The sequence below is a fragment of the Schistocerca gregaria genome, chromosome 4 (assembly GCF_023897955.1).
Source record: "Schistocerca gregaria isolate iqSchGreg1 chromosome 4, iqSchGreg1.2, whole genome shotgun sequence".
NCBI lineage: Eukaryota > Metazoa > Arthropoda > Insecta > Orthoptera > Acrididae > Schistocerca > Schistocerca gregaria.
Window position 1 is genome coordinate 459,082,838 of NC_064923.1, and position 27,440 is coordinate 459,110,277.

The 27,440-nt window shown below is 39.2% G+C and overlaps 1 protein-coding gene across 6 annotated transcripts in view; it reads right to left on the reverse strand.

The window, feature by feature from the left end:
- LOC126267009 (TP53-binding protein 1-like) overlaps positions 1–27,440 on the reverse strand; it is a 287,951-nt gene that overhangs the window by 53,629 nt on the left and 206,882 nt on the right. For all 6 annotated transcript variants that reach the window (XM_049971777.1, XM_049971775.1, XM_049971780.1 and 3 more), the window contains 2 exons: positions 22,132–22,354; positions 17,872–18,038 (listed from right to left, as the gene is read on the reverse strand). In XM_049971777.1, the coding sequence (XP_049827734.1) occupies positions 17,872–18,038; positions 22,132–22,354 (390 nt within the window). The remainder of the gene's footprint in view (positions 1–17,871; positions 18,039–22,131; positions 22,355–27,440) is intronic.

The window sequence follows — 27,440 nt, forward strand, 5'->3', positions numbered from 1 at the left end:
TCCAGCTGACATTCATACTTCAAGTCAGTATTTTTTTTCTTTTCATTGTAGGGGTGTGGTGAGGTGACTTCAGCCTACAGGCCAATTCACAGCTATCTGTTGACAACATTGCGAACAACCTACATAGGGAAGATTGCCCTCTCCAGCAGTCAGTATACCTCCATCTGTCAAGGCATGAGAATCGGTGTGCGAGCTGTTACCTGATGAGTGTTACATAGCGATAACAAGTGGAACTATAATAGTACTAGACTTTAAGGTTAATTATTCTTTTTGAGTGCTTAATCTCCTCATTATGCTCCATCTCCTACATCCACACCATGCAATTTACATCAGATTGTCAAGCCTCCCTTTTGACTCTGTCGGCTGACTGAACTCCTTGAAGCACAAACCCCTGTCGCTCAATCCCAGGCAAAACTCATTCACACCATAAACAAATGATCGTTGGTAAGCCTCTGTATTAGATCTAATTTTTTGAATTTTCTCTTCATGGTCATTTCATCAGATGTATGTGGGAGGAAATAATATGCTGTCCATCTGTTCCCAGGAAGTGCTCAGTCAGTGATGCATAACATCTCTCTTGTAATGTCTGCCACTGGAGTTTTTCGAGCATCTCTGTTACATTCTCATGCTGACTAAACTAACCTGTGATGAAACATGACACTCTTCGTCAGATCTTCTCAATCTCCTCCATCAGTCCTACCTGTTATGTGACCAATACTTATGAAGAGTTCCCACAAAGTGGTTGAAAAAGCACCTTGTAAGCCACTTCATTTGTGAATGAGTTAAATTTCCTTAAGATTATTCTGGTGAACCTCAGCCATGCATATACTTTTCCTACTATTTGTTTTATGTGCTCATTCCACTTCAGGATGCTCTTGATAGTTACTTCTAGATATTTTATGGTGGATATTGTTTCCAGTAAGTTGTCATCAGTTGTTATTGTGCACTAGTGGACTTCTTTTCCTGTGCATGTGGAATACGTTACATTTATTTACATTCAGGATCAACTGCCAGAGCCTGCACTATTCACTGATCCTCTGCAGATCATTCTGCATATTGAAATTGTCTTCTAGCTTTGCTACTTTCTTATAAATAACAGCATCATCTGCAAAAAGCCTTAAAGAACTCCTGACGCTTTCTAATCGAACATTTATGTACATTGTTAACAGCAATGGACCTATCACTTCTCTGGGATATTATTTTTACATCTGTTGATTTTGTTCCATTACAAGCAACTTGTCGAGTTCTATCTGTATCAAATGCTGCAGCAAATCCAGCCTGAAACTCATTACACTCATATAATTTTCACTGAAAAGTGCAGGACAGTGTCAAATGTCTTCCTGAAGTCAAGGAACATGGCATCAGCTTGAGTGTTATTGTCTACACTGCTATGGATCTAATGGAGGAACAGAGCAAACTGAGTTTTGAAAGATCTTTGCTTGTGAAACACATGCTGATTTTTATAATGGAAATTTTCATTCTCCAAAAACTTCACAATTCTAGGGCAAAAAATATGTTCCATAATTCTACAACAGAGTGATACCAATGATATAGGCCTATAATTCCGTATGTGCATCTTTTGCACAACATTTCTTCAAAACGGGAATGACTGGTGCTTTTTCCAGTCACTGGGTACCATTTGTTGCACCAGCCACCTACAATAAACTGGTGCTGGAAGGGGAGCAAGTTCTTTCTCATAACCTTTTGTAAAATCTTACAGACATCTCATCTGGTCCTGATGCCATTCCACTATTAAGTGATTATAGTTGTTTTTCCATTATCTCCCCTTTTGACAGTCTTACAATGATTGAAAGGAGGGACTGTGTTACAATCTTCTGCTGTGAAACAATTTTGGATAAATGATTTTAATATTTTGGCCTTCTCTCTGTTATTCTCCATTTTGGTGTCAGTACGGTCACTGAATGAATGAACAGATGAATTTGAACCGCTTACTGATTTTATGCAAGACCAAAATCTGATGATTTTTACTAAGATTGGTCAACAAAATTTTAGTTTCAGTCACTGAATGCTTCTCTCACTGTTCTCCTTATGCTCATTTTCACTTTGTTTAGCTTTCGTTTTGTCAGTTAGGTTTTGACTCCTCTTTAGCCTGTGATGAAACTCTGTTTGTTTACACAGCAATTTTCTAACATGGCTATTAAACCATGGTGGGTCTTTCCCATTTCTTAACATCTTGTGCAGAACACACTTGTCTAAGGTGCATTGAACAATGCTTTTTAATTTTTTCCATTTGGGCTCTACATTTTTATCCTCAGTAGTGAATATTAGATGCTGACTACTTAGATACTCTGCAATATGTATGCTGACACTCCTGTCGCATTTCCAAATTTCTTAACATTCCTTCTAAAACCTGTAATAATATTTGCTATCACAGCCTTATTATCACTGATACCTTCTTCTGTGTTAACTGATTCATTAAGATTGAGTCTGTTTATTGCTAGGATGTCTAAGACATTATTTCAAGAGGTGGTTCCCTGATTATCTGCTTGAAGTAATTTTCAGACAAGATATTCAGAATAGTGTCACACAAATCTTTGTCTCTGGTACCAATTTCAATATCATGACTCTCGCAATCCATGCATGGCAAGTTAAAGTCACCCCCTATCACAACAGCATCATCAGGAAATTTATTAACAATATTCTGGAAGTTCACTCTGAAGCGCTCTACCACTACAGCTCCTGAATCAGGAGATCTATAAAAGCATCCGAGTACCATTTTCGACCAGTCTTTGATGCTTATCTTCACCCAGATTAATTCACACAAGGAATCCGGAAAATCTGGTTAGATATTATCTAATTCCTTGCTGCAATAAATACACCATCAGCATTGGTCACTGACCTATCCTCATGATAAATATTCCAATCTGAACTTAGGATTTCATTGCTATTAACTTCCAGTTTCAAACAACTTTCTGTTTCTACTACTATTTGGGAATTATTATTTTCAACAAGCCATACTAATTCTTTAACCTTTCCTTGGATGTTCCTGCATATTAGTAATATAATGTTAGTTCAATCTAAATCTGATCTGCAACGATGAGCATTCCCTGGGAACACTGTGGCTGATGGGACTTTGATTTTTGCAGGCAACTCATCTCTGATCCCAAGGAGAGGGAGGATGTTCTGTCTTCAAAACCCACATGTGCATGCCACATGTACTCTGCTACCCTAATAGCTGTGATCTGTGTGTAGTGCACATATTAAGGGGAAGCCTACAATTTTACATTTGATAGAAGACATTGTCTGCTCCAAACCAGAGGACTGTGATCGACCCTAGGTACGAGTCTACAAATAGTTAAGTTAACCAACACACTGTGATGCTAGTTACCTCCACCAAATCAGACATCCACCAAGAGAAACCAGGGATTATGTCAGAACCTAAGTGGCAGCATCACTCATGCTGACAGGTGCCACCATTTGCATACAGGTGCATTCGATGTGCTCAAGACTAGGCAGGAAAAGAGGCTGCTGGCCCAGAAGGAGAGGCATCCCATGCTGGCTCGGAAGTATTACCAGTACTGGGTAGCACCCAGATCTGTTGGGGAAGCAGTAGAAGCCAGCTGGGCAGCCCTTTCCCTCTTTTGCCTTGTGACACAAGAACCCATTACTGGCTACCAATTACTCTCGAACGAGGACAGACTGGTCAGACATTGAGTATCGGAAGATGCAGTGACAACCATGTCACCCAGGGATTCCAACAACACTACACGTCTCGACACTGGTGTCCCAATGCAGCTGCAGCTTTGAGCAGTAGCCTGAAGACTATCAACTGTGGCCAATGCAGCTTCCAACTGTTTATGGACAGCAGTCAATTTTCCTTGTGTCTGCTTACAGCAAGCACAGCCTCTAGCCATTCATACTGTGTAAAGAACCTGAATAAGGTCTCAAAAATAGGAGCCAAGTGATCAAGGGTAACTTAGAAAGTACTAACAGATCCCTGCAAAAGAGAAAATTACCTGCCTATGATGTTACTGAGGTTGGAATGTACGCAAAATACATAGAGGAGAATAAACAAACAGTAAAATCTGGTCTGCAGAGTTCTCCCTATAGCCTGAGACAGCAAGCTCTTAAAAAAGAAAAATATTTCTCTACTGAAAATCAACAAGTACTCACACCTGACTCCCCTCCCCCACACAGCTTTACTTCTGTCAGTATCTCATCTCCTACCTTCTAAACTACTGTGAAGTATTGCTACTGAAGGATGTAATGCTGTAAGGGTAGGTCGTGAGTCGTGCTTGGATAGCTCAGTCTATCAAGCACTGTCCATTGAGCACTTGCCCTTGAAAAGTAAAGATCCCAGGCTTTAGTCCTAGTCTGGCATATCGTTTGAACTATGTTAATCCCATTAAATTTACTCAGTTACAGAAAAATAGCTTTGTAATCATACATTTAAGAGTTTTATAAAAACAAAATAAAGTTATCTTCTGAAATGTGTCACTAATTCATCAATATTTCATTATAGTGTGAAAACAGCAATCTGGAATGAAGTTGGCTTCAGCATAACTGCAGACAGTTGATAATGTCTGTGTTTACTGCTGGGATGGAAAGTTGCTTTTCTACGATTCCCCCACTCAAAACCTTGTTGGTTTCATCAATGAAAACTCATTCTGCCACATTGATACTGACATCTTCAAATTCTTAACTTGAACTCAAAGTAATATTTTGTATTCACTGATGTCATAGTCCTTGATACTTTTGCCCAACAAACCATACCAATGTTTTGGAAATATCCATAATGCTATGCAGTAATTAATTGGTCTACTTTCTTAGAATGGGACTATAAATGCAAGTATGAAATATGAAACTTTAGTTTCACAAACATGTAAATCAACATGTCATCTACCATGTCTGCTTCTATCGGCAATAACAACACACAATAAATGATATTACGCAAACATCACTGTTGTCATATTTTATTCAATATGATTTTTACTTTTGTGAATGTAGTGATAGCCCGATCTCCAGAATAGCGTGAGGTCTTGGTTAGACTGAAAGGCAATAATTTGATTGAGTGTTGACAAAGCTAATGAACACAATTCCAAAAGAGGCAGTACTGTGTCATATAGCAGTAACGTTCTAGGAATGTTTAAACTCAAGGCAGGAAAATGCAGACAACTGTGGCTGAAGTTTAGAACAATAGTTGACCAAGCACTGTAAATATAGGTACCAAATAGAACAGTTGGTGATGGGTGGCATCCTCCATGATATACAGTTTCTGTAAATAACTACCTAAAGGAGCAGCAAGTAGTGCACAACAGATTAAAAGAAAGCGTAAGAGTATCAATAGATGATAAATGAAATATTAAACACTATCAAAAGGCAACAGGTGAAGCTTTTAAAGACTTCTGCATCTGAATATGATTGAAAATGTCTCACAAAATGCGAAACAATCTGGTAATGTATAAATGTTGTCAGCAGCATGTAAGTTAACACCCAGGTGCCCTTGGAACTGCAAAAGTGATGAACCCTGTTTTCAAATTCTTTTACAAAGGTAGATACAGGAGTATTGTTAAAGCTTAATTCTCACACCACTGCAAAGCTGAGTGACATAACATTTAGTGTCAGTGATATTGAGAAACAGCTGAAATCACTGAATTTAAACAAAGCTCCAGGGCCAAATAAAAATTCCTGTCAGATTCTATGCATAATTTGTGGTTTAATTAGCTGCTCTTTGATCCATAAGATACTATAGATACCCTGAACAAAAAAAAAACTGCTCCAAGTGCTTTGATGAAAACACAGCTCACACCCATCTGTAAGAAGGGTAGCGGAAGTGATTCACAAAGTTATCAGCCAACATCTTTGACATTTATTTGATGTCAAATCTTGGAATATATTCTGAGCTCACGCATAATGAGGTAGAACAAACAGAATGAGGTCCTGCATGCCAACCAGTATGGCTCCTGTAAACTTATCAAAAGAAATTTGTGACTAGATTGAGGATTTTTTGGCAGGGACAGCACAGCATGCTATCTTGGTTGAAGACCCACATAATCTATAGAAGTAACTTCAGACATGCCGCAGGGAAGTGTGTTGTGACCCTTGCTGCTCCTGTTGTACATTAATGATCTTGCAGACAATATAAAAAGTAAGCTCAGACTGTGCAGTTATCTATAATGATGCACCGTCTGAAAAAGCTGCACACACATTCAATCACACCTTGCTAAGATTTCAAACGGATGCAGAGACTGACAACTGGCTTTAAACCTTCAGAAATGTAAAATTATGCATTTCACAAAATGCAAAAAACATGCTGCCCTATGATTGCATTATCAATGGGTCACAAGTGAAATTAACCGACTCATAAAAAACCCTGGCAGCCTGAATTTGTAGGGAGATGAAATGGAATGATAAGATTTGCTGAATTGTAGGTAAAGCAAGCGACAGGCTTTGGTTTACTGGTGGGATACAGGGAAAAATTGAATCAGTCTACAAATTGCTTATAAAACACTCGAGCAAACCATTCTGGACTACTGTTCATCCATATGGAATATACAGAAGGTCAGCACACATTGTCTTGAACTTGTATGATGCAGAGAGGTGTGTCACTGGCAAATTTTGGAAGATAAGACACCAACTAACGTTTTGAATGTTTCTTACAAAGTTTCAGTAATGAGCATTCAGTGAGGAATTTAGTAATGTGCTAAAATTCCCTATATGTTGCTGGTTGCTGCTGTAGTGCCTCTATGGACAAGTATATACTAATTTCAGTGCACATGCTGTTGTAGTTGTGGTCTTCAGTCCTGAGACTGGTTTGATGCAGCTCTCCATGCTACTCTATCCTGTGCAAGCTTCTTCATCTCCCAGTAGATACTGTAACCTACATCCTTCTGAATCTCCTTGGTGTATTCATCTCTTGGTCTCCCTCTACGATTTTTATCCTCCACGCTGCCCTCCAATGCTAAATTTCTGATCCCTTGATGCCTCAGTACATATCCTACCAACTGATCCCTTCTTCTAGTCAAGTTGTGCCACAGACTTCTCTTCTCCCCAATCCTATTCAATACCTCCTCATTAGTTACGTGATCTACCCACCTAATCTTCAACTTTCTTCTGTAGCACCACATTTCGAAAGCTTCTATTCTCTTCTTGTCCAAACTATTTACTGTCCATGTTTCACTTAAATACATGGCTACACTCCATACAAATACTTTCATAAACGACTTCCTGACACTTAAATCCATACTCGATGTTGACAAATTTCTCTTCTTCAGAAACGCTTTCCTTGCCATTGCCAGTCTACATTTTATATCCTCTCTATTTCAACCATCATCAGTTATTTTGTTCCCCAAATAGCAAAACTCCTTTACTACTTTAAATGTCTCATTTCCTAATCTAATTCCCTCAGCATCACCCGACTTAATTCGACTACATTCTATTATCATTGTTTTGCTTTTGTTGATGTTCATTTTATATCCTCCTTTCAAGACACTATCCATTCCATTCAACTGCTCTTCCAAGTCCTTTGCTGTCTCTGACAGAATTACAATGTCATCGGCGAACCTCAAAGTTTTTATTTCTTCTCCATGGATTTTAATACCTACTCCAAATTTTTCTTTTGTTTCCTTTACTGCTTGCTCAATATACAGATTGAATAACATCGGGGACAGGCTACAACCCTGCCTCACTCCTTTCCCAACCACTGCTTCCCTTTCATGTCCCTCGACTCTTATAACTGCCATCTGGTTTCTGTACAAATTGTAAATAGCCTTTCACTCCCTGTATTTTACCCTTGCCACCTTTAGAATTTGAAAGAGAGTATGCCAGTCAACATTGTCAAAAGCTTTCTACAAATGCTAGAAACGTAGGTTTGCCTTTCCTTAATCTTTCTTCTAAGATAAGTCGTAGGGTCAGTATTGCCTCACGTGTTCCAACATTTCTACAGAATTCGAACTGATCTTCCCCGAGGTCGACTTCTACCAGTTTTTCCATTCGTCTGTAAATAATTCGTGTTAGTATTTTGCAGCTGTGACTTATTAAACTGATAGTTCGGTAATTTTCACATCTGTCAGCACCTGCTTTCTTTGGAATTGGAATTATTATATTCTTCTTGAAGTCTGAGGGTATTTCGCCAGTCTCGTACATCTTGCTCACCAGATGGTAGAGTTTTGTCATGACTGGCTCTCCCAAGGCTATCAGTAGTTCTAAGGGAATGTTGTCTACTATTGGGGCCTTGTTTCGACTCGGGTCTTTCAGTGCTCTGTCAAACTCTTCACGCAGTATCTTATCTCCCATTTCGTCTTCATCTACATCCTCTTCCATTTCCATAATATTGTCCTCAACTACATCGCCCTTGTATAGAATTTCTATATACTCCTTCCACCTTTATGCTTTCCCTTCTTTGCTTAGAACTGGGTTTCTGTCTGAGCTCTTTATATTCATACCAGTGTCTCTCTTTTCTCCAAAAGTCTGTTTAATTTTCCTGTAGGCAGTATCTGTCTTACCCCTAGTGAGATAAGCCTCTACATCCTTACATTTGTCCTCTAGCCATCCCTGCTTAGCCATTTTGCACTTCCTGTCGATCTCATTTTTGAGACGTCTGTATTCCTGTTTGCTTGCTTCATTTACTGCATTTTTATATTTTCTCCTCTCATCAATTAAATTCAATATTTCTTCTGTTACCCAAGGATTTCTATTAGCCCTCGTCTTTTTACCTACTTGATCCTCTGCTGCCTTCACTACTTCACCCCTCAGAGCTACCCATTCGTCTTCTACTGTATTTCTTTCCCCCATTCATGTCAACTGTTCCCTTATGCTGTCCCTGAAACTCTGTACAACCTGTGGTTTAGTCAGTTTATCCAGATCCCATCTCCTTAAATTCCCACCTTTTTGCAATTTCTTCAGTTTTAATCTACAGTTCATAACCAATAGTGCACATAAAGGCATTAAAACCATCATCCTGCACTCCACATGCGAATGTTTCAGGGAAAGTACCATACTTACCCAGTTATAAGGCGAGGCTTTTTTCCCAATCTATCATTCGGAATACATAGGGTGGTCATCTTATAGTCACAGATTAAACTGCTGCTGCTGAGATTAACATTTTTACATTGTTTCATTGAGTATGCAGGAGTCGCCTTACATTTAGACATGAAACATTGGCTACTGAGGTCTCGTGCAAATTTATTTTGAAGATTTCAGAAAGGCAGGCTGGGCAAGTGATAGTCACCTTCGATTGGCTCAAGATTTTGTGACATGCCGATGTGTTCGGAACAATTTTTTTACATTGCTTGAACAGACATGTGACATTTGACTCGTGCAGCACTAGTGCAAGGAGTAAGCGATAAACAATGAACTAGGCACCATAACAATCTATTGCTCTGCTTAAAATTTGACAATCTCATGAAACATGGGAGGAAACAGGACCAAATTCTGTAATATTACAAACTCTTGTTGTATTTAAATAAGTTTGGACTATAAGTTCTCCTACATGCACGGATATCGTGTACAAACATTTTGCTGCTTTTAACGTAATGTCCTCGAAAAAACATTACTTGATTCTGAACCTAGATCAATACTTTGATTAGAAGAGATTGTAATGATTTACTGTGTGGATTGCAAATGAGAAGTCTGGTTGCCGATGACATAATAGATTACCAAGTAAAAATGTTACCAGCTTTTAATCAGATTTAGAGCAAGATGCTGACATTCAGATGAAACAAGAAGGAAAATTTATCATGAATGAATTGTCTAACAAATGAAATAAAACATATTAAACTGACTGTAATGGTTGTCATGAAAATAAATTACAGCAGCAACACCCATTGTGGAGATAGTACCAACACACACCAGTAGATGGCAGCACAAGCGGAAGTTTGAGAATTTGACTGAATCATGACTGCGATCTTTTATTTATATTCAGCTGCTGTTGTTACATATGACTTGCAGCAAGAAAATATTGCAGTCTGTGTTTCACAGTTATTCAAGCATAGCACACAGCACCATGAAAGGGTTGGAGGGCGAAAGTGACACCAGCTTGTTTGAGAACTAGATGAATGCAGAAGTGAAGTAGTGAGCAAGCAGCAAATTATGCCATGTCGCCAACCATGGGAATTTATACCACGTACTTTGGTTTTCCTACCCCCATGAACCATGGACCTTGCCATTGGTGGGTAGGCTTGTGTGCCTCAGCGATACAGATGGCCGTACCGTAGTTGCAACCACAATGGAGAGGTATCTTTTGAGAGGCCAGACAAACGTGTGGTTCCTGAAAAGGGGCAGCAGCCTTTTCAGTAGTTGTAGGGGCAACAGTCTGGTTGATTGACTGATCTGGCCTTGCAACACTAACCAAAACGGCCTTGCTGTGCTGGTACTGCAAACGGCTGAAAGCAAGGGGAAACTACAGCTGTAATTTTTCCCGAGGACATGCAGCTTTACTGTATGGTCAAATGATGATCGCGTCCATTTGGGTAAAATATTCTGGAGGTAAAATAGTCCCCCATTCGGATCTCTGGGCGGGAACTACTCAAGAGGAGAAATAAAACTGGCATTCTACGGATCGGAGCGTGGAATGTCAGATCTCTTAATTGGGCAGGTAGGCTAGAAAATTTAAAAAGGGAAATGGATAGGTTGAAGTTAGATATAGTGGGAATTAATGAAGTTCAATGGCAGGAGGAACAAGACTTTTGGTCAGGTGAATAGAGGGTTATAAATACAAAATCAATTAGGGGTAATGCAGGAGTAGGTTTAATAATGAATAAAAAAAAAAAAATAGAAGTGCGGGTAAGCTACTACAAACAGCATAGTGAATGCATTATTGTGGCCAAGATAGATACAAAGCCCATGCCTACTACAGTAGTACAAGTTTATATGCCAACTAGCTCTGCAGGTGATGAAGAAATTGATGAAATGTATGATGAGATAAAAGAAATTATTCAGGTAGTGAAGGGAGACGAAAATTTAATAGTCATGGGTGACTGGAATTTGAGAGTAGGAAAAGAGTGAGAAGGAAGCATAGTGGGTGAATATGGATTGGGGGAGAGAAATGAAAGAGGAAGCCATCTGGTACAATTCTGCACAGAGCGCAACTTAATCATAGCTAACACTTGGTTCAAGAATCATAAAAGAAGGTTGTATACATGGAAGAATCCTGGAGATACTAGAAGGTATCAGATAGATTATATAATGGTAAGACGGAGATTTAGGAACCAGGTTTTAAACTGTAATACATTTCCAGGGGCAGATGTGGACTCTGATCACAATCTATTGGTTATGAACTGTAGATTAAAACTGAAGAAACTGCAAAAAGGTGGGAATTTAAGGAGTTGGGATCTGGATAAACTGACTAAACCAAAGGTTGTACAGAGTTTCAGGGAGAGCATATAGGAACAATTGACAGAAATGGGTGAAACAAATAGAGTAGAAGAAGAATGGGTAGCTCTGAGGGATGAAGTAGTGAAGGCAGCAGAAGATCAAGTAGGTAAAAAGGATGAGGGCTAATAGAAATTCTTGGGTAACAGAAGAAATACTGAATTTAATTGATGAAAGGAGAAAATATAAAAATGCAGTAAATGAAGCAGGCAAAAGGGAATACAAACGTCTCAAAAATGAGTTCGACAGGAAGTGCAAAATGGCTAAGCAGGGATAGCTAGAGGACAAATGTAAGGATGTAGAGGCTTATCTCACAAGGGGTAAGACAGATACTGCCTACAGGAAAATTAAATAGACCTTTGGAGAAAAGAGAGCCACTGGTATGAATATCAAGAGCTCAGATGGAAACCCAGTTCTAAGCAAAGAAGGGAAAGCATAAAGGTGGAAGGAGTATATAGAGGGTCTATACAAGGGCGATGTACTTCAGGATAATATTATGGAAATAGAAGAGGAAGTAGATGAAGGTGAAATGGGAGATATGATACTGCGTGAAGAGTTTGACAGCACACTGAAAGACCTGAGTCGAAACAAGGCCCCGGAGTAGACAACATTCCATTGGAACTACTCACGGCCTTAGGAGAGCCAGTCCTGATAAAACTCTACCATCTGGTGAGCAAGATGTACGAGACTGGCGAAATACCCTCAGACTTCAAGAAGAATATAATAATTCCAATCCCAAAGAAAGCAGGTGCTGACAAATGTGAAAATTACTGAACTATCAGTTTAATAAATCACAGCTGCAAAATACTAACACGAATTATTTACAGACGAATGGAAAAACTGGTAGAAGCCAACCTCGGTGAAGATCAGTTTGGATTCCGCAGAAATGTTGGAACACGAGAGGTAATACTGACCCTATGACTTATCTTAGAAGCTAGATAAAGGAAAGGCAAACCTACATTTCTAGCATTTGTAGACTTGGAAAAAGCTTTTGACAATGTTGACTGGAATACTCTCTTTCCAATTCTAAAGGTGGCAAGGGTAAAATACAGGGAGTGAAAGGCTATTTACAATTTGTACAAAAACCAGATGGCAGTTATAAGAGTCGAGGGGCATGAAAGGGAAGCAGTGGTTGGGAATGGAGTGAGACAGGGTTATAGTCTCTCCATGATGTTATTCAATCTGTATATTGTGCAAGCGGTAAAGGAAACAAAGGAAAAATTCGGAGCAGGTATTAAAATCCATGGAGAAGAAATAAAAACGTTGAGGTTCGCTGATGACATTGTAATTCTGTCAGAGACTGCAAAGGACTTGGAAGAGCAGTTGAACAGAATGGACAGTGTCTTGAAAGGAGGATATAAGATGAACATCAACAAAAGCAAAACGAGGATAAAAGAATATAGTCAAATTGAATCGGGTGATGCTGAGGGAATTAGATTAGGAAATGAGACACTTAAAGTAGTAAAGGAGTTTTGCTATTTGGGGAACAAAATAACTGATGATGGTCGAAGTAGAGAGGATATAAAATGTAGACTGGTAATGGCAAGGAAAGCGTTTCTGAAGAAGAGAAATTTGTTAACATCGAGTATAGATTTAAGTGTCAGGAAGTCATTTCTGAAACTATTTGTATGGAGTGTAGCCATGTATGGAAGTGAAACATGGACGATAAATAGTTTGGACCAGAAGAGAATAGAAGCTTTTCAAATGTGGTGCTACAGAAAAATGCTGAAGATAAGGTCGATAGATCACATAACTAATGAGGAGGTATTGAATAGGCTTTGTGGCACAATTTGACAAGATGAAGGGACCGGTTGGTAGGACATGTTCTGAGGCATCAAGGGATCACAAATTTAGCATTGGAGGTCAGCATGGAGGGTATAAATCGTAGAGGGAGACCAAGAGATGAATACACTAAGCAGATTCAGAAGGATGTAGGTTGCAGTAAGTACTGGAAGACGAAGAAGCTTGCACAGGATAGAGTAGCATGGCGAGCTGCATCAAACCATTCTCAGAACTGAAGACAACAACAACAACAACAACAACAACAACAACAACAACAACTTTGATTTTTTAGGAACATCTACCACATTTAAATCACAATTTGCCTTAATCCATTTGTAGCGAAAATTGAACTGACTTTATAATTGGACAAATGCTCAACTCAACAGTGGTGTACTTATGTGTTTGTGATGCAATGTTGTCAATGCTCACCATGATGTATGACAGGAATGAAAGGGGGTGTGTCAATTGCTGGTTCTATGCAGCCAATGAAAAAGCAGTGGGCAGACAATATATTTGGAAGAAAAAAATATTGGGACATTCTCACATCAGCACAGAAGTGAAATTAGACATATATTTGACTATAAATGTCATATTAAACCAACCTAATTCTACGACTGATTGCTGCTCTATCTAACCCAAAAACAGTTGTGTACTCGTGTCCCACAGCAGCCACAACCTCAGAAATCATGTCATATTCAGAAGAAACAGCGAAATACTTGCAACAACAAAGATAGAAATTTCACACCTGTGCTAAGACGACGACGATGATGATGATTACAAATAGTGGCATCACAAATGACAGGGTTTGTAAGTGAAAAATTTAGATTTATTTTTGTTTATTTTAGTTCTCCTTATATTATCAAAATGCAGACAATCAATAAACAGCATAAATTTAGGATAAGTACAACGTTAACTTTTTAGGTAGATACTTTATGTCAGTAAAAGTGTTTGTAATTTTGGTTACTCAGAATATGTTACAAATAAATTTTTCTCAGAAGCCTCTTCAAAAAAAGGGGTCATCTTATACTTGGGTAAAAACAATATGCAATGTGAGGAATTGTGCAATATGCCCTCAGCCACACACATCACAGATGTTTGCAAGTATAGATGTAGATTTAAATTTTTCTGTCTATCATATGTGACAACAGTGATGTTTGTATGATGTCATGTATCCCATGCTGTGATTATCTAATAGCAGCAGGTACCATGTTAATTTATATTTTTGCAATTATCACGTGCTATATGTACAGGTTCTCATATTTATACCTATTTGCTATGGAAATGTCCAATTTAATTAGGGCATCACACTAAAGATTGCTCCACAATGCATCATTCTTGGTACAATTTATTGTGCAAAAAAGTCAGAAAACATAATAACAGCAAATAATAAAATTGATATTGGGATAGAGTTTTGTTGGAAGTAGTGTATTTCCATCTGACACAACATCTAGGGCGAAAATTCTTAACAAGGGAAATGAATTGTTATTTAAGGTTATAGGCACATCGCAGCTTTGAGAAAGAAAGTTCAAGATCCAATTTCAACATCAAATAACTATCAGCTATTGAGAAACTGCAGAAAGAACGAGTTTGGCACTAAGTGTACATGCAGCCAGTCAAGGAATATTTTAGGGAATTGGTTTAAAAAATTTATTTAAAAGGCTCAGTTAAATCTTTACAAGCGTTCTCCCCGAGTAACTTACATGGCGTACCTCCGTGACACAAGTCGCTTGTCTTTTAAATCCGAGGCAGTTCTGTCCAGTTACAGCTGCTGACAAGAGATGCCTTGAGTCCTCTGCTGAAACTGCTAGTGAATTCACGCCACTGGTTTTAGCCAATAGCGTGTGTGAGATACTGATCACGTGTGTGGACACTGGAGTGGTCTGTGGTGCAGAACACAGTTGCTTCTCTCTCTTGTAATCCAGACTGAGCAGAACAAACGTTTTTTTTGGAAGGAAGATCCTCTGGCTCTGCTTTTCACACCCGGCCACCAGCGTAATTTAACATGAACCGCTTCCCCTTCCACTGCCCATTTCAATTAATTGTTCGACCTCCTACAGTGGCCTAAACCTGGTAACTTCCAACCCTAGGCGCGCCCCTTGTACATCGTACATTGAAATACATCCTCTTTATTGTGCCTAATTTGCTGTTTTGTCATTTAACGGCAGCCCTGGATGCCCACTCTCTAATCCTGACTGCTCAACCTTCTGCACCCTGTCGTCACAAACATATGTAACAATTGCCTCCACCCTTTCCCAAACCTTGTATACATTTACAAAAGCCAACGTGAGACAGAATGAAAGATGAGACGAGATGTCAGGATAAGAGAAGAGATGCGTAGCATAGGAAGAGATAGGAAAGAAACTGCAGTTGATTAAGCATAGCTGGATGGCAATCGCCAAGTGTGTCTGGACAGTCAGTTACCGTCTGTTGTGTGCTGCTGCTGTGGCACAAGGAGATATAACCAAAACACAGAGACAGGCATAAAAGATTTGTTGCATTACGAAAACTAGTCTGCAAACCATGAGTGACATTTAACTTTAGACAGTTACAGATTTGAATGTAAAGTGGTACTGGAATATAAGAGGAATGTTCTTTTGGCAATATTAAAGTTATATCACCTGGAAAAGCTCAAGAAATCTGTTTATTTGGTAACATGGAGGTCTACTTGTGAGATATGAACAGTGACAACAAAGTTGAGTTGTAAACAAGCTTTCTGAACTAATTCACTTGTGATTAATAGCTAGACAAACCCATTGACATTTTCCATAATGACACTAATGAAATTCTCTTTCTGCAATCTCTGTCACATATAGCATCTCACACCATCCTCTATTCACCCTGCACACAAATGTAGCTCCTGCAGCACTCCAGCATCCATGTGCCATCATTTTGGACACAATATTACCCTGATGTCTATTCACCCTCCACTCTTTACTCATATTTAGGTCATTAGACATGATGCCCGTCAAAGACCCTTGAAGTAATGATCAAATTCCTATACCAAGGAAATATGTTCTTCCCTTAGAATTGCTTTACCTTTGATAATTGTAGTTACTTGGATATCCGAACCAATGATACAATTCTAGATGAGATACATGGTATTTACCTGATTATAAGACCAAGTTTTTCCTCAAATCCGTCATTCGCAAAATACAGTGTTATCTTGCGTACTAAACTACTGCTGCTGAAGTCAAACTTTTACACTGTGTAACAGACTCATATATGGGTCTGTCACAAAATTGCACACACTAGTGTTCGTACTCAGGATGCTGGTTCAATTGTGGAAAATGTGAAATTTGCTACAATTTGCTTTAATAGACTTTTATTTAATATATTAAATTCATTCTCTCACAGAGATTTGGTTCATCCGTTTTTCCCTACTACTAATTCTTTTCCAACTCCCTACAACAGTTATGTGGGCAAGGAGCACTACATTAGTAATGTGTATATAAGCTGAGAATCTGGATTTGATGGGAGTCATGCTAGGGTAGTTCAGGCAACTACAATGATCACTGTGCCCTGATGGCTTAGTGGTCACAGCATCAGTCTAATACGCAGGAGACCCAAGTGTGAACCCTGGTCTAGCACATATTTTCAACTTTCCCCATTGATTTCAATCAATGGCCCCCATTGATTTAAATCAATGGCCACTCACAGCCTTTGTGTCTTAATTTTCAGAAATCGCTTTATTTTTAATCTAATATACTAACCACACCTCTGCTAATTAGTTTAACATCATCTACCTGCAGGAAGACTTCTTTCACATACATCCCCTCTTGAAACCAAAAGATCAGTTAAAAACACTTTTGTGGCATTTCAATAGAAAACACTGCCTCTTCCTGTAATTGCGCTTATCCCATTGAAGATATGTCTCAACCTAATTGGTAACATATCTAACATTTTTAAATAGCTAGAAATTTTGCAGTAGAAGATATGAAACAACAATATGCTAACTTCTACATCTACCTACATACTCCGCAAGTCAGCGTATAGTGTTTGTCAGACGGTAGCCTGTACCACTACTAGTCATTTCCTTTCCTGTTCCACTTGCAAAAAGAGCAAGGGAAAATGACTGCTTATAAGCCTCCTTGTGAGTCCTGATTTTATAAAAACTGTTTCCTTAAAGAAAGTGCAAAGTATCTGTGAAATGATACAAACAAATTCAAAACACAGCAAAAAAAATCAAACGCATGATAACCTTTTTCTGTCATGTAGAGTGCATTTGCCCACCTTGAATTTGTACCACGAGGTATCACAGATAACCAGAATTAAGAACTAAAACAACTGTGTGAAAGAAGGCAGTAAAAACAGTTCATATTATGAAATACACAGGATGGGTTCATCTCCACCACAACCCTCCCAGTCTCACAGCACTGAAATGAAGCAGTTTATAGACAAAACAAAAATGACCACAGTTTCACATGCTTCCTATTCACCAGATTATCCCTCTGTTTCTTAGAATGAAAAGGGATCTAAAATCCTTTTTATGACACAAATAACTTTAAAAAAAACACAAAAGCAACATCTGCAAAACTAAACACAGTGGTCTTAACTAACACTTTCTTAAAAATTACAATTGGTCAGTTGATTCAGAATAGCATGTAGTACAAACATCTAGCAGGAAAATCTGTCACTGCTGTCCTCCTGTCAGCAGGAAATAACTCTTACTATAAATCTCTCCTGGAGCAAGACAACTTGTCATTTCCTGAATTTTACTTGAATATAACTACCACAGAGAGATATATTTTTATTACTCACTCAAATCAACATCAGCCAAACGACCCGGCGTGCTCGGTGCAGGCAGCGTCACAGTGGCTCCTTCAAGCAACAATCGTGCTTGATCCTCAGTAAGAAAAATGTCACGTCGTGGCACAATTACTTCCCTATCATCTAACTCGACGCCATACTGTTCTTCATTATCCTGACTGAAGCGGGAATTCACTTATTAATTTTACTGCCTCTCTGACAGAACATCTGATTAACATATAGTAACATGACACATACTTTAAAATATTTTAGCTCAGGGAAGAGTGAAGTGCACAACCATAAAACTCCCAAACAATTTCCCCAAATAAATGAAATGTATTTACATACAAATTAATGTGATTTTTACTTGACAAATTATGTACCATAACCGAGTCCTTAAACGGCAGTAAGTAAATAAAAACACATCATATATGACCAGCAATATGTAACTAATTTAGATCCCAATGACTTTTGTAGAAATAATATGTTGCACATAATAATTAATAAAGTGAACTAATTTTTATAACATGCCTAACTCACTAAAAACAAACACACACACACACAAAGAGTACTGTATTTTACGGACAATAAGATACAACTTAACTTTATTTAAAAATTACATTTTTCCCATTTTTATTATTGCACTGCAGAGCCAGACTAAAAAAATTCTTAGTTTATAAAACCAAATTTATCTTCAAAATCCCTGAAATAATCATCTGAACATTCTTCTTCTTCCTCTTCGTTATCATCATTGTCCTCTCCATATATAAGATGGTTTACACTGAAATCAAGAGCATTACTTATGTCAAACTTCTTGAAATATTTAACAATAACGTCTTCTCTCACTCTGTACCCTGACTGTTTTATCCACTGACACACTTGTTTGATTGTAGGTTATTTAAAGCTCCCCTTAGTGTGAATTTATGATGGGTTTCACCTACTATCCATTTGTTCCATTCCTCTCTCATATACACTTTTAATGGTTTATTTATCAAGACATCAAGAGGTTGCAATTGTGACATACTGGTAAGTCCTCCCAGAACAGCAGCAAGCTCTGTTTTCCCCCGTCACAATTTCTCTTTGACAGAATTTCTGTATGACTAAAAAACTGATCTAGCACAAGAAGAGAACTCTTCTTCAATGAAGTACATTCCCTTTCTCTCTCACACCATGTTAATCCATAATTTCACACCAGCTTCATCCATCAAAAACTGGTCATATATGCAAACAACAACAGAAGGTTTTGACATTGTTTTGCACTTGGGAAAAAAAAAAAAAAAAAGTTTCAAATGGCTCTGAGCACTATGGGACTTAACATCTATGGTCATCAGTCCCCTAGAACTTAGAACTACTTAAACCTAACTAACCTAAGGACAACACACAACACCCAGCCATCACGAGGCAGAGAAAATCCCTGACCCCGCCGGGAATCGAACCCGGGCACGGGAAGTGAGAACGCTACCGCACGACCACGTGATGCGGGCTGCACTTGGAAATGATCATTGGATTAAATTTAGTACCATTAGCACAACATGAAAGAACAATGGTGTAGTGCATTTTTTCATGTTCACTTGTTTTTATGGTTATAGTTTTAGCACCTTTCATGGCAACAGATCTGTTACTTGGTACATCAAATGTCAGAGGAATTTCGTCCACCTTTGCTATTTGGCTTAGTTCCACACTGGCTTTCTTCTGATGTTGAATAATAAAGTGATGGGAAGACAATTTTTTTTTTCTCTCTTCACACGCTTCTTGTGGCATTTTCTGAGATATTTTGATTTTGGTTCCCATGCTAAGTCCATGACGCTTCACAAGCGTGTAGCAACAACCAACTCCACTGTTTAAGTCTGTTACGTTTCATTGTAGCACTAGCTTATGAGCATGCATTTGGATCATTTCTATACTAATTCCAATGCCATTTTGACAGTATCGTTAAATCCATCTCAATATGTCATCTTCTAGTTTTGGCCATTTTGCATTCAGTGCTCTATTTGCACATTTAGTCTTCATCATTTTTTCAGTTCTACTTTACTATCTCGACAAACGCAATTGGTTTTTTCTGTTGGTGTAGGGCCGAAATGCCACTCAGCTACTCCGTTTCCATGTTCTTCTTCGTATATGCTATTACTTTCAATTTACAGCTTGCATCATATGGATACATTTTATTTTTTTCCGTTACAGCAATTAGCTACTAACAAAAGTACTATACTGTTACGGATAACACAAATCACTTAAGTTCAATTTCACTGGGACCGTAGACTGCAATGATGCATCATAGGTTAGACAGTGTTCCGAGTTTGTGATGGTGGGGCAGGAAGGAGACAGTGTTAGCAAGCTTATGGATACCCACAAACTCATCTTCATAGCACTGGTGCACTGCTGCTGACTGTTGAATACAATGTTGCTAGATAGAGATAGGTTTCCCACAGCATTGAATATATGACCATTTTTACGACTGGTAGGAATTTTAAATCAAACCCCGGACACTTTTATATTAATTCTGAGTATAAGAGGCACATGAATTTCAGAGGCAATTTTCTGAAGAAAGAAAGAGCATCTTTAGTCTGTAAAATACCGTGTATATTCATCAAAACAAAACAAAAACATTTAAAGGGAGATGGGAAAAAATTTGCTATTAATAAAGTGACAAGAAGCAAGTACATTATTTCTGTGAAGACTAAATTAATGTACACATCCTCCCAAACTCTAAACGCAATTCAAACAGAATCATTTAAGGAACTGAAAATGACTTCCTCTAGCAAAAATACAAACAATCAAATAACTACTTTGTATTAAGCAAGGCCATTATTGGATGTCAGTTGAGTCCGATTATATGGTTCTCTTGCGAAGTTTTTTTATGAAAATTGTTTATGTAGTTACACTGGAGACTTATAAGACCAAGCTATACATAAAACGTGTTATATATTTTTCACCTAAGGAGGGAAAGGTGATTTGATTTGCTGTAGTTTGGACTTCTGTCAAGCTATGTCTTCTTCTATCTTTTTCAAACAAATCTCTTTGCTATGGAGTTCAAATGAAGTTCAGTTGAGTGGTTATGCAATTAAGCAGCAGGGCTTTCAATCTTCTGCCACAGCATCTCAAATACAGCACTTGGATTTATGTCTGTGACCTTCGAGGTACATGTCAAATTTAATATTAACACAATGAATGGTCTGTCTCCCAGTCAGTACACAATTTTTTACTATAATGTGATGGAACATTTTGTAATATTGTCCAGGCTAATACTGGAGTTACCTGAGGTAACTTATAGACAGGACTTCTCATTAAGTCGATATTGGGACAGTCTATAGCAACATTTTCTATCTTCCCTACTGCCCAACTCTTTTAGTGTTCATTAATTGGATTATTAATTAAAAAATAAATTTCTTGCTATTACTGTATTTTGGTTTATATTAATGAATCACATATTCTTACTCTTGAAGTCCTTTGCAGTCTCTGCCAACAACATTATAATTATGTTAAACAGCCCTGAACTTTAATACTTTTTGCAAATTTCTCACTGGTTTCCAATACAGCTTGCTCAGTGTACTGACTAAAATTGGGGATAGATTACAACCTGGTCTCATCCCCTTCTCGACTACTGTCCCCCTTTCATATCCTTGGCTCTTGTAACTGCAGTCTGGTTTTTAGAGATAACTCTTTGCTCCTTACATTTTATCCTTGCTAGCTTCAGAATTCCAGAGTGTGTTCCAGTCAACATTGTCAAAAGCTATCACCAAAGCTGAAAATGCTGTAAACTTAGGTTTGCCTTTCTTTACCTGATCTACTAACATAAGTCATAGGATTAGTATAGCCTAAAATGTTCCTAAACTTCTCCAGAACTTCAACTGACCTTCCCCAGTGTCAGATTTTACCAATTCCCCCCCATCCTTCCACAAATAACTTGGGTCAGTATTTTGCAAACACAAGTTATTAAACTGACAACTCAGTAATATTCACTCCTGTCAGCACCTACCATCTTTGGAATTGGAATTATTTCATTCTTCTTGAAGTCTGGGGGTATTTAACCTGTCTCACCTATGAGAAACTTGTATACTAGCTTTGCATGGCCGGCACTTCTGAGGATCTCAGTAAATATGAGTGAATATTGTCTACTCCAGGGCATTTGTTATAACTTAGATTTTGTAGTGTGTTATCAAATTCTTCTCACAGTAAATAATTTGAGAAATATTTCCAAGTGATGCTAACAATAATAATAATAATAATAATAATAATAATAATAATAATAATATGAAGATAATGACGACTTACACAAACAAGGCTGAAACAATCCCATCTGCACATGACCCATCAGGTAGTGTAGCATAAACAAGTGTTCCCTTGGTTAGTGTTTCTACAGGAATCACAAAATCCTCTTTAACTGTTTTGACTGAACCATCATCAAACGCTACTAGCCACCGGCCATCTCGTTGTTTCTCTGACAACTTTGCAGAGTAGTACCTTTTATCAGTCCATCGAGCGAAGGCACTAGCACCTGAAATTGCATAAAGATCATAAAATAAACCTAATACAACATTCCATGAAGCATAAATCACTGTTTTCTTAAATAGTAAGAGGACTTAGTGAATAGTTCATGATGCACAAATATCTACTTTTGATTGTTACAATGAGAACAGCACAAGAGCGGACAAATATTTTCCTAAATAATCAGAAAAAATATTTCCAGCCAACTGCAGGAAAAATTATAAGAGAATGTATGGATGTTGGGCACTCTATAAATTCTTGTGGGGAAAAAAAGACGTGCAATGTACTATGTATGTAATTAAATCAAATAACCCTTAATTGTGTAAAAGAATTGTATGCCTTTCTATAAGTAATAATAATATCAAACAACCATTAAAGTATAGAAAAAGTTTGAGGAGTTAAAAAATAAAATTATTGTAGCATAAAATAAGTGGTGGTTATGTGTAAGAGGGGGCTGAATGTCACTGAAAAGGTATGTTATCCTCCAGTGGAAAGTCCAGGATGGAATACAGCAACATTATGAGGAGGATAGGTTGCGACTCAACACACAGAGTGGGTGTTGAATCACAGACAGGCACAATGAAAGGACTGCTAAATATATAAGCTTTGGACAAGTTCTTCATCGGAAATAGAAGACGTGTACAGATTCACACAAGCACAACATGCACGCATGTGCAGACGCACACATACACACACACGGCCAATGCCTTCGACTGTTATGGACCACGACTGCAAAGGCAACTGTCTCTGTCATGAGATACAATTTGTTGTGGGTGGAAGGGATAAGGAGGAGTCACAGGGTGGGAAGGAGAAGGGATAGCAGGTTAGGAGTGGAAGGAAGATGATGTGCTGCCTGAGAGAAAATGCACCGACGTGGTGGGGATGGAATACGGAGATAAGGCTAATAGGCCCAGAGACAGGAGACTGTGTTTGGGGGGGGGGGGGGGGGGGATGCAAAAGGTACGGGCAAGGGAGAGAAAGGGAAAAAACTAGCAATCACATTAGCAGAACAGAAGGTGTGTTGCTGGAGTGGGAACATGAAAGGGAATAGGTAGATGGAGGACAGGAACTAGCGAAGGTTGAGGCAGAGGAATGAAGGATATGTTGTAGGAAGAATTCCCACCTGTGCAGTTCAGAAAAGCAGATGATGGTAGGAAGGATTCAGATGGTGCAGGTTGTGTAGCAGTCAGTGAAATGAAGCACATCATGTTGGGCAGCGTGTTCAGAAACTGGGTGGTCCAGCTGCCTCTTGGCCTCAATTTGTCGGTTGCCATACATACGGACATGCAGCTTGTTCAGTGTCACGTCCATGCAGAAAGCAGCACAGTCGCTGCAGGTTAGTTTGTAGATCATTTGGCAGCTTTTACAGACTGCCTGCTTTTGGTGTGATAAAAGATGTCTGTGCAGAACTGGAGTAGGTGATGGTGGGACGATGTATGGGAGAGGTCTTGCATCTAGTCTATTGCAATGACATGAGCCACGAGGTAATGGGTTGGGAGCAGGGATGGAGTAGAGAATAACAAGGATGTTGTGCAGGTTCAATGGGTGGCACAATACCACTACAGGAAGGGTGAGGAGGATAGTGGGTACAATATTTCTCATTTCAGGGCACGATGAGAGACAGTTGAAATCCTGGTGGAGATTCGTTATTCAGTTGCTCCAGTCCTGGGTGGCATTGAGTCATGAACCATCCTTTTGTGGCTGAACAGTGAGTATGTAAGAAGTGGTAGGTGACTGGAGAGACAGGACATGAGACATCAATTTCTGAACAAAGTTGAGAGGGTAATATTGGTCTGTGAAGGCCTCACTGAGACTCTTGGCATATTTGGAGAGGGTCTGCCAGTCACTACAGATGTTATGAACACTAGTTGCAAAGCTGATTGGAAGGAACTGCTTGGTAAGGAATGGATGTTAACTGTTGAAGTGGAGGTATTGTTGGTTGTTGGTACATTTGACATGGGCAGAAGTTTTGATGTAGCTCTCCTTGAAATTGAGGTAAACATCAAGAAAAGTGGTTTGTTGGGTGGAGGACAACTTCGTGAAGCGAATAGAGGTGAAGCTGAGGTTCTGAAGGAATGCTGATAGTGTGTCCTCAACCTTGGTCCACATCACAAAGACTGATTTGGAGGAACATCCTATCCACTATCCTTCGCACTTATCCCACAGTAGATTCCACCGCTTGCTCAACCTACGTAATATCCTTGTCCACCCTTACTCCACCTCTACTCCCAACTACTAGCCTTATGACTCATTCTCCTGTAATAGACCTAGATGCAAAACCTGTCCCATACATCCCCCCACCACCATCTACTCCAGTCTGGTCACGAACATCACCTATGCCATCACAGGTCATGTGATCTACGAGCTGAGCTGTGACCACTGTGCTGCATTCTATGTGGGCATGACAACCAACAAACTGTCTGTCCGCATGAATGGCCACACTGACAAACAATGGCTGAGAGGCAGCTGGACCTCTGAGTTGCTGAACATTCTGCCCAAAATGATGTGCTTCACTTCAATGACCACTTGACAGACTGTGCCATGTGGATACTACCCACCAACAAGAGTTTTCGCAAACCAGGTGGAATTTTCCCTACAACATATCCTTTGTTCCCATAAGCCCATTGGCATCAAGCTTTGCTAGTCCCTGTCCTCCACCCACCTATCAATTTCCCTACTCCCACTACAACACTCCACACAATGTCTACTCCTTCAATGCACCTACTACACTTTTCCTCTTTTCTACTTCCCTTCTCTATCTTTGACACTTCCCCTCTTCTGCCTCAATCCCCTTCCTCAGTCCCCTCCCCCAAGCACAGCCTCCCGTCTCCCTACACAGAAGCCCTATCCTGTGCCCACCATGTGCGGCATCGATAGTTACGATGTCACAATGTAGGTGCATGTTCTCATAAGTTGGTACTACGAGAGAAGACTAACTACGCTGACCACAGCGCCCTCTGGCCGATGCTGTGGAGCTCAGGGAGTGCCATCTTGATTTCGCCCCATTTCATCAACAGCAGACTGCCTGGAAATATCGATTCTGTTAGAGTTGTGATTACACAGAACAGTCATCCTAACTTCACAGGATTAAACATGGACAATGGCTTCACACCTACATGTTCATCCTAGCCAAAGTTATGTATGCATTTGATATGTACTTGTGTTTTTGACCCTATTAAAAGTGTTAAAGTTACATGCATTACTGAAGTGCTTCACCTCTCGTGCTCCTACTCACTTCCTTCACTCTCGGCCTATATTACAGAAGCAGTTCACAGGAGCAGACCCACGCATCGCCTATCCAGGCGAGATACAAAACCATGTCCCTGCACTCTCTCACAGGCAGCACATCTTCCCCCAACTGTTTCCTGCTATCCCCGAACCTCTCAACGCCATGCCTCCTCTTTACCCCCACCACATACCACTGATTGCTGCTCAAGTCACACACAGTTGCAGTCTCAGACAGGCCAGAAGTCGTGTGTGTGTGTGTGTGTGTGTGTGTGTGTGTGTGTGTGTGTGTGTGTGTTCTATTTCTGAAGAAGGTCTTTTCTCCGAAGGCATTTATGAAAACCAGAATGCAGATGTCTCTACTACACTGTTGTTGGAACTGGGTATGAATGGCTTCAGCTTTTCTTGTTAAAGTCAACTGCTTTATAACTTTATCACCAATAAATGGTTTAGATTATCCGCAAATTTATCAATTCTTTTTTCTGCTGCTTCTCCAGTTATCAACAGTTGGAGGAGATACACTGTATCTACCAAAAACTGTACAAGTTTCTCCTATAAACTGTACAAGTTTCTCACTGTTATCAGTGTGTTTCATTTCTTCTATTTTGTTTTCAAGTATAGCCAAAACTCGTTTGTATTTGGTAAGCTATAGTTTGAACACTGGTAATCAGATACACTGGAACATGCAACAACAATGATGCTGGTGCTTTTTAAATACATATCGTGGAAAGAGGACAGCTAGTAGAACTGATGTGACAGCTCAACTGAGTATTTTTTCTGGTGTCAAGTATGTACATCTACATCTGCATACATATTCCACAAGCCGCCGTATGGAGCAAGGCAAAGGGTGCTAGTCATTTCCTTTCCTGTTTCAGTCGCAAACACAGCGAGGGAAACACGGTGGTCTATAAGCCTCCATAAGAACCCTAATCTCTCCCATTCTACCTTCTTGGTCCTTATGCGAAATGTGTGTTGCCAGCAGTAGAACCGATCTATGGTTGGCCTCAAATGCCGTTTCTCTAAATTTCCACAATAATGCCATATGAAGAGAGCATCTTCCTTCCAGGAATTCCCATTTGAGTTCACAAAGCATTTTTGTAATACTTGCATGCTCATCTAACCCACTGGCTCATCTTTGAATTGCTTCGATGTCTCTCTTTAATCTGACTTGGTGGGGAAACACTCAAACAGTACTCAAGAATGGGATGCATTACTGTTCTACATGCCATATCCTTTAAAAATGCGCTACACTATCCCAAGATTCTTTCAATAAAATGAAGTCAAGTACTCCCTTTTCCGACTACAAGCTTGATGTGTTCTTCCATTTCACATCCCTTTGCAACGTTACACCTAAATATTTAACTGGCGTGACTGTGTCAAGCATCAAATTACTGATGTTATATTGGATTGTTATAGAACTGTCTTTCCTAATCATCCATATTAACTTACATTTTTCTACATTTAGAGCAAGCTGCCATTCATCACACCAACTAGAAATTCTATCCAAGGCATCTTGTATCACCCTGCCCCACTCAGGACACCACCTTCCCATACACCACAGCAGCATCAGCAAACAGCTGTAAATTTCTGTTCACCCTATCCGCCAGGGAATAAGAAGAGTCATATCATACTTTCCTGGAGCACTCCTGATGATACTCTTTCCTCTAATGAATAACTGCCATTTGGGACATCGTATTTGGATCTATTACTTAAAAAGCTTTCGTAACACGCACATGTCTGGGAATCTAATCTGCATGTTTGGACCTCCAGCTACAGTCTGCAAACGGGGCACTGTATTAAATGCTTTCTGGAAATCTGGGAATACGGAATTCTGTTGCCCTCCATCCATGGTTTGTAGAACATCATGTGAG